General features: G+C 37.7%; 1 protein-coding gene across 1 annotated transcript in view; it reads left to right on the forward strand.

The window, feature by feature from the left end:
• The window catches only part of LOC139718358 (uncharacterized), a 41,792-nt gene that overhangs the window by 13,679 nt on the left and 16,064 nt on the right, over nt 1-12,049 (forward strand). Inside the window, exons 3-4 of the mRNA XM_071629831.1 lie at nt 9,422-9,940; nt 11,043-11,194. Of these exons, the coding sequence (XP_071485932.1) occupies nt 9,422-9,940; nt 11,043-11,194 (671 nt within the window). The remainder of the gene's footprint in view (nt 1-9,421; nt 9,941-11,042; nt 11,195-12,049) is intronic.

Genomic DNA, 12,049 nt, shown 5'->3' on the forward strand with positions numbered 1-12,049 from the left:
CTCATAAAAGTCTATAAAAACCAGCAGTTTCATAAAGAAATTAATCACCGAGCTGTCAGTGATACCAGGGTTAAAGGACTTATGTTTCACTGCATATTCTTATTTCTTATTTCTTTGATACATTTCTTCATCTACATGTTGACATGTCATTGCAAAAGAAAATGCTACAAATTCAATTGGTTTCATATTTCTTCCAGTCATCTTCTTTAATGACAGTTTTCTCATCTGCTACTAATTTTTTTTTTTTTCAAAGATAGACCATATCACACACTCTCTCTCTCTCTCAACTGCTCATTAAAGTTACCTTTAACTAAGCTTTTATGAAAAAAGCTTTTCATGGTGTGAGCAGGGCAGTTTTGCGCTCTGCCGGCAGAGTCTATTGTCAGCTGTAAATGCAGGCTGTTGTCTTTATTGTCTTGTTTTATTTCCAGGCCATCCATAATTTCCTCCGACAAGGAACTTTGCTGATTTTAATCGATAGAAAGATCAAAGAGGTTCTTGTTTCAGTCTCGCAACCCGCTGAGATGTGAAGGCGCATGGCAAAAAAGGTCATCCATCTTTTCATGCCCTTTTGTTTGGCCGTTAGATGTGATTCAAGGGATGCAGGGACCATTATCACATCCTGTAGGGGGAAGATCCCATGACCAGACAATATGTCCTCATTTAGCCATCATCATAGTCTCTCTTCAACTAGACTAGCTTTCACATGTCCTACCAAGTTACTTGATTTGACACTTGTAAGATTGTCGTTAAGCATCACTGGAATCTTGTTGCAAATAAAGTATTCTTGCCGTGTGAATGCAAACTGGAATCATTGAGGGTGATTTGAAACATAATTCCAATATAGTTTTGTGTTTCAAATGATTTTGTTTTTTTTTTTAATTCAAAACCGCAGAATCCATGAAGCCTTCCTCTGTCGAACGATGATTCAAATCGTATATAATTACTATTATGTTTGTTTGTAATTCAGCATTCAAATTAAGCACTCTCGGTACGGGTAAAAACATTGTATGGAAATGTGAATTACAATGCCTAGTGATATCATCACACAATATCATCACACGTATCAGTTGGTCCTGGGAATTATCTGTGATGTTTGTTCCTCCTTCCTGTTCATGTCTCATGTTCATCATCTACGCTTCCGGTCCTCATACCCTCACACCTGCTGTGGTGATAGACCCTTGTCTGCTTGTGTCCCCAAACTGTGGAATAGCCCCCCCCCCCCCCCCCCCCCCCTGTTCGTTTGTATTCGACGCTCCCAAATCGTGGAAGCAGTCAAAAGCAAACTCAACTCTTATACCTACATTGTAGTAATACAGTCAACCTCGCCTAAGTCGAATCTGTCGGGACCGACAAAAACACTTCGACTTCCGTGAAATTCAACTTCTGGGAAAGTTGAATTTTTTTTTACTTGCATTTCCTGAAGAATTTTCATAATGCAGTGTCTTTTTATGTGTTATTGGTTGTGAAATCAAAGTAGACGGTAGTAATGTGTTATTAGTTTCATCGTTTTGTTTAAGTTTTAAAAAAGAATCCTGAAGCTCAATTATTGGACTGCGATAATCGAAACGCGTTGCACATAATGTCTGCCAAAGATCGCCAAATGAACGCGGGAGTTCGGGGGCATCATCATTTGTTTGGGGATATCGTATTAATTACTTTGGCAAGAATTTCAAAACAATCAGAAATTTTTGAGAACCTTTTCCGCACAATGAGTCATGATTTGGTCGTGATTTGTTTTCAAAAATGTCTTTGATGTCTCATCATAGCGCAAGACCTTCGCCAGACGTGCGCAATGTTCGCAAAATCTTCGTGAAACCCCAAACAGACCTCAAAGCTTCTGAGAATAGCTCGCGCATGTTTCGCGATATTTCCCGATGAATTTTTATAAGGCAGTTTCTTTTTATGTTTTTATTGGCCGTTAAATTACATTAGACGATAACAATATGTAGTATTTAGTGTTTTTGTTTTGTTTGAGTTAAAAAATCGTGAAGTTCAATTACTGGACTGTGATAATTAAAGTGTTTAGTGCATTTCTTACGTTTTCATGTCGCGAGTGGCAAAACCTAACATTCGCATTTTAGTCTGCAAAAATCGCCAAGCGAACGCAGGAGTTCGGAGGCGTCGTCAATTGTTTGGGGATGTCGTTACTTCAGCAAGAATTTCAAAACTATTTGATTTTTTTTTTTGCGTACCTTTTCCTCACAATGAGCCATGATTTGGTTGTGATTTGGTCTCGAAAATGTCTTTAAAGTCTCGTCATATGTGCGAGACCTTAGTCAGACGTGCGTGATGTTCGCAAATCTTCGTGAAACCCCAAACAGACCCCGAAACTTAGGAAAATGTCTCATGTATGTTTTGCAAAATCAGCGAAGTTCTTGCGATCATTTTACGACATAACTGCAATACCTGTTCATATACCTTTTGAAACATTCTCACGAACGTTTGGCGCATGTTTGATGTATGACCTTTTTAACGCTCTACATATTCTGCAAGACAAAAAAATAGCATACTACAGTAGTACATCCACCCATCAAGCAACTATACTGTATATGAAAACAAAATTTTAGATATTAAAACAAAAATCCAAAATATACTTTAAATTACTCCAATGCACACAGAAATTATATTAATTAATATAATGTGTGAGAGAACCTAGAAGATCCTATGCTTGTTAATTGTGGAGTAGCCTGGGTCATCAGAAAAAAAAAAATAATAATAATGGTCTGCGCACACATACGCGACGGAGAAATGAAAGGGAAAGGAAGGAGAAATACAGGAAAGAGAAAATCTACAACTCAAGACAGTTATCAATCTCCTTGAAACATTATTTTCTAATGATTATTGAAAATTTGCATGGTTGCATTTCCGACGCGTGTTTTTCGTTTACGTAACTGGCTGTATTTAAGCAAAAAAACATGCGACATTTACACATGCATCATGAAAACTTGGCACAAATTGCACAAAAATGTGTGTTTTTGTTTTGTTTTTTGCTTCATTGTCAGAACACATTCGCATAAAAACTTCCGATTTTGGATTTTGCCATTCGTGTTATTTGCAAATCGTTTGCGTGCTCCGCAAAATCTCACTGTTTGCAAGCGTAGCGTATACTAGGGAATTTGCAAGCAAATTCGTAAACATATGCAGTCAAACTCGCAAACTGTTTTTATTGTCGGAAACAGTTTTTGTTGTCGCAAAGAAATTTTGAAAACGCTACACTCGCAAACATTCGCCACACAGTGAGATTGGTGGCTTGTACCGGATTGTGAGGATTGTTTCTTCTTCCATTTTTCCTACAAACCCGGCTGCGCCGCCTGCACATGGCTCGCCTCTAACCTGGAACATTGTGATTTATGTTCTTCTCAGCTGGACATCAAGGATACAAGGGACATTAGGATTAACTTGTTGACCCTTGGGAGTATTTTATTACAAAAGTAGTGTGTTTTTCCTTCGTTTGTTTAGTAAAGACTGAAAGCATAGCCGCATTTACACCTACTAACATCGCGATTTTTAAAATCGCGATTTTTTGGTTCCACCGTTTACACTTGCGCAAAAGTATGCGAAGTTTGAGCTTCACGAAACATCGCGATTTTTTGGTCGGTAGTGCGCATGCGTAATTTACCTGTTTTCAACACAGTAGCTGAGTGGAAGCGCGCGCTATTCAGTTCGTTTTTACTGCAGTGCAGTATATTTTGTTTACAGCTAGCTGGTTGGAACGTTGAGCCAGGGCTTTTTATCACCAGTACAATGCTCACATAAATTTGTGTTTCTCTCGAGTGTAAACTTACGGTAAAACTACATAGCTTGCTATATTAAATCACATACGTAGTAGGTGTGTAAACTTCATCTAAGTATGAGAAAGCTGATGAAAGCGGCATTCAAGAGGATCATGAAATTTCACCGATATTATGACGAAAGTGAGAAGCAGGCTCGTTTTTTTAGGACTGGTATTTTATCAGGCGACAGCAAGAACTCACCATTGTTTTACCGACACTTATTAGTACTCCTGTATTCCACAAACGATGTACATAATACCGAGAGAAGCATGGGCATGCACTCCCAAAATCAACGCATTCCTGGGAAAACATTATTTTGTTAAGTCATCATGGGGTGATGATGAGTGGTTGTCGAACTTCAGGTCTGCTACTAGTTTTCATGTTCTACACCCTGTTGTTGTTGAGATCACGAGCCGATCGAGGATCGGCCGTTTAGACCTGTACAGCACGTACCGTGTAACAGTACTCTGGCCAATGACCGACGTACTCTCTACACGTTCCACAGAGAGATCAGAGCGCGCGTAAACACCCGGTGCAATCCGATACCGTAAGTCACGTGATGAAAAATCGCGATATTTCTGCAGCTTGGGTTTACACTCGCTAACTTCGCCTCAAACTTCGCGATGTTTCAAAAAATCGCACTCCTGCTGGCGATTTTTCTGGCGATGTTTCGAGGGCGTTTGGGTGTAGTTGCTTAGCAACTTGCACCCAAATGTCGCGATTTTAGAAAAATCGCGATTTTTCCAAGCAAGTGTAAATGGGCCTCATGCTCACTTCCATGTTTGAATGAATTACGGGGGAAAAAAAACTTCGTCTTGTGCGAGGGATATTACATGTATTTACACAAATCTGGACTCGAAATTATCTTCGACATAGGCAAAATTCGACTTGTAAAACTTCGACTTGTGAAAGATTATTTTAAAGAAAGTAAAGTATAGAGAAAATCTGGACTTTTCTGGAGCTTCAACTTGGTCAAGTTTTCGATTTGTGCGAGGTCGACTTAGGCGAGGTTGACTGTAGTGTTCAATCTATGAATTATTTTCAGATTTTTTTTAAGTATGTGTTACATATATGTTTGTGTATTCTTGGTACTAGCTTGACTTATTATTATTATTTTTTTTTTGGTTAAAAACTTTATGATCATCTCATCATTATTTCTGATTTTATTTGACATGATAGAAACAGCTAAATCGCTAAAACCTAAATTCAGCTTTTCCTAAAGCATGTGGATATCACAAAAATGTCCCGATGATTTTGCTTTCATTGTGGAAGTATTCAACATGCTACAGTTTGGCGACATGTTAAAAGTTGTGAAAACTGCTCATTGACAAGGAACTGAATAGAGATTGCAAACTCCCCGAATATCTTATTTTGCCAGTTCACCAGAATTTAACTTTGTATATAGTTATAGCATGAAAAAAAAAGCCTTAATAGGGGTTATAAGTCAAATGGAACATGCATTGTTGGTATATATGTTTTCTCTTTCACATCAATGAAACTGAAAAATTCTTTTGGATTGAAAAATGTGTGTTTCCTGAGACATGGTTTAGCATGTTTGAAACCACACTATTAATTTTGTCCTGTGAGAATAAATGTTTGGGGTTTTTTTTTGTCTGTGCATTATCAGAGTGTTTGGGGTTATTTTTGTGTTAGTCTCCATGTATACCTTTTTCACAGAATACACATGATGCGTATGATTCCTTTTATAGGCAGGGTCCTTTCGGGCTACTCTCAAATGCGCTTCGAAACCGTATACCAAGTAAAATTGGTCATTGGTGTTATTATGTTTATAAGTTACATTGTACAATGTAGCTCCATTGAATGACTGTTTTCACAAAAGTGTTTTGACCGACCAGAAACCATGTCAAGTGGTCTGCTGTCTTGTGGTTCTGTTTTAATCACTAGTTGGTGAATATGACTTCCCAATTTAATGTGCACACATGAATATGACATCATTCTTGTACGTATATATTTCTCTCTTCCTTTTCAAAAAAACAAAAACAAAAACAAAAAGTGATGTAACTTGACTTTTGTGACTGTAAAAGCAAACCTGTTTTTACCCATTGTAACACACAGTATGAATATGACATCATTCCCATTTCTAAACTTCTCCCCACAAATGACAGAAAAAAGAAAAGAAAAGAAAAGCAAGTAACATTGGGAGACAGAACATTTGCCTGTGCAGCTCCCAAACCCTCGAATGACCTACGTACCATTAGAAGTCAGGAAATCCCCAACTGTAAGCTCAGTCTTTACATCACGACTCAAAACACATCTTTTCATTTACAGTACCGGTAACTGTTTATTATCATCAAGTACATCAGAAGCTTTTGCAGTGCAGAAGAATATATGTCTGTAGGTTTTTGCGCTTTATAAATTGATATATTATTATATTATATAAAGCAAAAAGTGATCTAACTTCACTGCTGTGTCCTAATGATGAAATAGGTTTTTTTTTTTTTTTTAAAGGTATTGATATTTGGGGCAATGACAGAAGATGAGACAGCCTTATATTCAGAGACTCCAGTTTTGTTTTGTTTCTGTTTTTCAAGGGGGGGGGGGGATTTTGGATGGAGGGAGGGGGGGCACTTCATGTGTGTGAGTTGTAATTTGTATTACCATAGTTTAATGTGTGTGTGTGTGTGTGTGTGTTTGTGTTTGTGTGTAAGTTGCATGTTCACACGAGTGCCACTAATTGTATAGGATATTTCAGATATTGTTTTCACATTAGTGTGAAAAGGCATTTTTTTTCTTCAGGAGCTTGATTTGATCACACCGTCCCGGTCACAGAATAAAAAAAACCAAAAAACTGTGAATCTTTGGAGCCTGAGGGGCATTTTCAGCCAACTGGTGTGCATATGAGATCATAAGCTCTGCTGAGGAACAAAACACTTCATTCCAGGAAAGGACAGGAAGTACAGTGTATGCCCTTGTTAACTACCGCAAATTACGAGACCAGTGCACATACCGAAAGTTTCATGTTCAGTTTGTAGAGAGCTGAATGAGGGGAAAACAAAGTTGTTCATTAATCAATTGAAAGAGAAAACAATGGCTTTTGATTATATGACAGTCTTCTAATGAATTGTATGACGTCACATGATATGAATATTTGCATATGAAGTACACATCTATTGATAACCATGTACTCAAAAGAAACCACTTAATTATAAATAGTCTTATAAAGGAAAGACTACCATCATTTTTTGAAATCTGAAAGCTTTGTAATGGTATATCTACGCAACTCATTGGGCATTTAGAATGCTTAAATTAGTATATGAGGTCATACTCAATGAAAACTAATAGTTAGCTATCGACCGCTGTGGTCTAACTCATCAATCTATGGATGGGACTACAGTTAAGTATGTATGCGTACGACATTGTTCAATCTCACAAAGATATAGACCTATTGACGTGTAGCTGTAGACCGTGAAAGTGAATGCCAATCCAAGCAAAAGTGATGGGAAGGGAGGTGTGGGGCCATGTTAGGTCAGAGTTCACATTCTGTGAAAAGGTGTATGAAAATGATGCCATATTATCAAGTTGTTTCTGCTACAGATTTTTCAGTGGATCGGTGATATTGCAGCGTTTGCGGGAACTTTGAGATATCATAGATCGGCAAATATGCACTTGCGTGCATGCAATACATGTATGTGTGTGTCAGCAATTGTGTTTGACTTCTTTTCTTGGGACCTACACCAGGGAGGTGGCCTCCCTGGACCTACATGTACAGTGTATTATACCCCCCACAAGCATCTGCTTTTCTGTAGATTCCCATTCACTTAATCTTAATTATCCGATATGAATGTGATGTACTCCAGACTGATGTACTTGTAAATCCATTCTTTATCATGAAATAATTGTTTAAAGTCTGTTTACACTGCATTTACACACATGTAACCATCACCTGTAGATCCTGTAACAGTATGTATAATTCTGTGGAAGCTTAATGATTGAATGAATGAATGAATGAATGAATGAATGAATGAATGAATGAATGAATGAATGAATGAATGAATGAATGAATGAATGAATGAATGAATGAATGAATGAATGAATGAATGAATGAATGAATGAATGAATGAATAAATAAATAAATGAATATGGGTTGATCGACACACACATCATATACATGTAGTGTACAGTACATACACAGGCACAGTGTAGATGTACTGTACTGGCCTCTCGTTAAGTTAGTTTGGTTCATTTCATTTCATTTCATTTGTTTCCAAATTCTCATTAAAATACATGTGACAAAGAACAAGGTGAAGATAATAACATTACATTCGGTAATAGTATACTTGTACAAGAAAAACAAGCACAATGAAGAGAAAAAAAAATGATTGAGAAAAACAAAGAGGAAATTCTAAGAGAGAAAATGGAGGAGCCTGCAGAGGCCATTGGCCTTTCTATGGCTGGACTCCCACTTGAGATTTTTTTTTTTTTGTACATTATAAGATACACTTAAATGGGGGGGAAAAAAGACGATTAAAAAACAAGAAAAATAAAAACAGGCAAACTACGTGTGAAAATATGTAGAAAAAAAATACACATTGCAGACATCATATGGACGTTGTCTGATTAAATTTCTGGAGAAACTTCAATTATAACTATTCAACAAATATATTTCATATCTACGTTTAAAAGAGGCAAGGGAAGGACATAACTTCATTTCTTCAGGCACAGAATTCCAAACATGTACTCCTTGATATTTAACAGATCTTTGTGATGTAACATATCTCAGAAGAGGTAAATATAAGTTACTAGTTTGTCTAGTGTTATATAAATGAATATCTCTTGTATATTTGAACATATCATCAAAGACAGAGGGTAACAACTTATGAGTATACATATACATAAATGAGGCTGTTTGTAATTTACATATATCAAATACAGTAAGAAGCTGGAGCTTTTTGAACAGAGGTTGGGAAGGTGTTGAAGCGTGAGAATTTGTTATTGCACGCAATGACCTTTTCTGAAGTGTGAACACACGATTTAAAAGAGATTTTGCACATTGGCCCCAGATCATTGTACAATATGTTAAATGTGGCAATGTAGTGGCATTATAGATATACGATAAAATCCTCAACGATAACAGATGTCTTATCCTATAAATCACACCTGTTGCACAGGATATTTTATGCAAAACATCATCTATATGGGGCGCCCAATTAAGATGTTCATCTAACATAACACCAAGAAATGATGTACAAGACACTCGCAATACCTTTTGATTATTTATAACAACATCAGCTATATATCATCTGCTATTCTCTTATTTTTCTGTTTAAATACTATACAGTTTGTTTTCTTCATATTAACCAACTGCTGGTTTTGTCTGTGTTTGTACTCATTTCAGTTTGTGGTACAGTGTATGAATATTTAACTTCAATGTGTAAAGAAAAAATAAACACAAACAAAACAGGTTTACAGTGTATGTATCATGGTTTGCTTGTTTACATTCATTCTAAAAGTATGGGTTGAAATATAGTGTCATGTTTTTCTGTGTTTTGGTGAACTTATGAACTCATCAAATGTGAACTACATGTATTGAAGTTAAAGAAGGATACTTGTGTAATGTTCATCAGTTTACAAATAAAAACACAATATAACACTAACCCTATTTTCCACCTACATGTACTTTCTAGCACACGGTTATGCTGCTGCTAGGCCACCCCCTTTTCCAACAAGCAACCAGCCATATCACCAGCCACAACCGCAGCACGCTCAACCTGGTGTACAACACTTCGCCCCTCAGTACATGCCTTGGCAGGAGCGGACTTCCAGAGCGGGCACGCCTCCAACCATCCCCTACCACTCCGGGTGTGAAGTCCCGCAGCGAGCAGACCCCAACCAGCTGATGGCAACATCGGCACACAATCACTGTCGCAGAGACGGCACCACGAGCAACAACGTGTCCCCTCAGCCGTCCTTCCGACAGCAGGACCCCATGTGGCAGGGATGGGATCCACATCAGCGTCAACCAGGGAACGGCCTCATGCGGGCCCCTTCCGAATACCCCCTTGGTAGCCCGCAGCGATACGTCTCGCATCATTCCCGTGATAATAATGACGCTTTCCCACCCCCTGGCCTCTCCCCTGAAATCCTGCAGCAGTGCCAGTCACCAGTGTTTCAGTCAACCCCAACAGAAGCCTCCCTTGATGAGTGTAAGTCCAGTGTGTCTTTATATTGATATTGTTGTATATCAGAGCTCAACATTAGCAGTGGCCTGTGGCCCGAGGCCACAAAAATTGATGCTGGGCTACCAGATTTCACCAAAAGCCATCTTTTGATGATCCGATCGGACAGTGAAGATATTAACTTAATTGTTACATTCGCTTTTGTGTTACATACACGTATCTTTTTCAGACCACCTAATTCTCAGCTTAAAGGACCTACATTGGCCCGAATGGGCCACCAGAGGGAAAAAGTTAGTGTTGAGCCCTTGTTGTATCATCTTTCTGTGCATTGTTCACCTACAGTTTCAGTAACACCTGCCCTGTCTTTTGCTCAAAGTTGTTATACAACGTTGTATGTGACCCTCACCACAAAACTAACAAAAAGTCGCCAGACATGGATTTTTAGTTAAGGACAGATTCTTAAAAGAGCAGACTCTAAGCTTTAAAATGATGTATAACTCAATTCAAATGGACTCTTCTATTAATCTATCTAAATATTGGAAAGAAAGCACACACTCCGGAAAAGTGTGAACTGAGAAATGAGGCTCTGAAGTATGGGGTCTATTCAAGCACTTAATCTTTACCAAGCTGTGCTAGCTGAGCAATGAATGGACAAAAAATGGGATGTAAACCACAGGAGCAACAGCAATGAAAGGATTATCAGATTAAGCTGAAATTGAGCATGCTCTATTAACACATTCTGTCCATGATAAATGCCGACTTTTGAAGCAATAGCATTATCCTTTCAAAAGTTATTTGACTTGAAAGTGAAGAGTGTCTAAAGGATTTTCAAGATATCAAAAAAGGCCCTATAAGACATACCTGATCACACTCCTCTACAAAAAAAAAAAAGAAAGTTGTAGAAAATCTGCTGAAATCACACTTTTCCATTCACTTTATGTTCCCCAACTTAGGAATAATGTTGAAGAAGAATAGCTCTTTCACAAAATACAAAAAACTTAAAATTGATATGGCTGACCCATACCACTTTTTTGAGTTCTCACGTAAAATCAAGGGGTGCGACTTTTTGTTGGTTTTCTGATGCACGGTCACATTGTATGATATGTATATTCTGCTCCTTCATGCACAGGTTTAAAAACCACCATGGCGTGGGCATTTGAGGAGCTGGTTGTAGCGACCGAAAACTTCAGCAACAGCTACAAACTTGGGGAAGGAACCTTTGGCACGGTCTACCATGCAAGGCTGAACATGACAGAGTTTGCCATCAAAAAAATTAAACAGGTTAGAGTTTTCCTTGTCAGCCCCAACCCAGATTGAGCTACAGGCAATTGTGCTAAGTGACTGGTGAGGTAGACTACAAGACAGAGGCTCCTTAGGTGTCTTGTGGTGCAAAGAAAATTTCCTGCTCAGATAAAGATGATAAAAAATAAAAACTATTTATTTAGGTGGAGACCTGGAAGGGAGAGGCAAATGTTAACTTCCACCACCAGTGGTGAATTCATCGTACAGTCCTCAGATCTGTGGTTTATTATCATTATCCTTGTATATTGTACATAGGAATACCATTGCTGCTAAGTAGCACAGTTAACCCATTCTTTATGGGAACCTGATATACCAGGTTCCCAAAATGTAGGCATGAGTGTCTGCATTCGAGGCCTAAATTCATGTTTATTTGTGTTATGTTTAACAGAAAAGTAACCTTTATCGAAAAATCAGAGTTTTGTTTATGAATATGCATTCCTTCTCTGTATCAAACTGTGTGTATTTTTGTCTTATTTACCTTTTTTCAATACGATGTGCCTTTTTTCCAGTGTGTTTCTGTCTTCATGTGAAAGAAAACCAAAAATCAGATCAAGCATATTGACTGAAAGCAGCAATATCAGTAGAGCACATTGTAATTGTGAAAGTTTTAGAAAAATCGAAGAATCGATTTAAAAGTTATCAATTTTTAAGTTATGGTACCATCATCACTGGATAAGAAGAAAACTACAGTTCATGTCATTATGAATGACAACGTTTACAAAAAAATAAAGAAAATTCAACATATTTTCACTTTTATAGCATAGTGAGCATTGACTTTCTTTCAGAAAACAGGGGGATGATAACCCTTAATGTACTATGTCAGTAACAAGTCAA

The sequence above is a fragment of the Diadema antillarum genome, unplaced genomic scaffold (assembly GCF_040938485.1).
Source record: "Diadema antillarum isolate AM-2024a unplaced genomic scaffold, OU_Dant_1.0 scf00000093, whole genome shotgun sequence".
NCBI lineage: Eukaryota > Metazoa > Echinodermata > Echinoidea > Diadematoida > Diadematidae > Diadema > Diadema antillarum.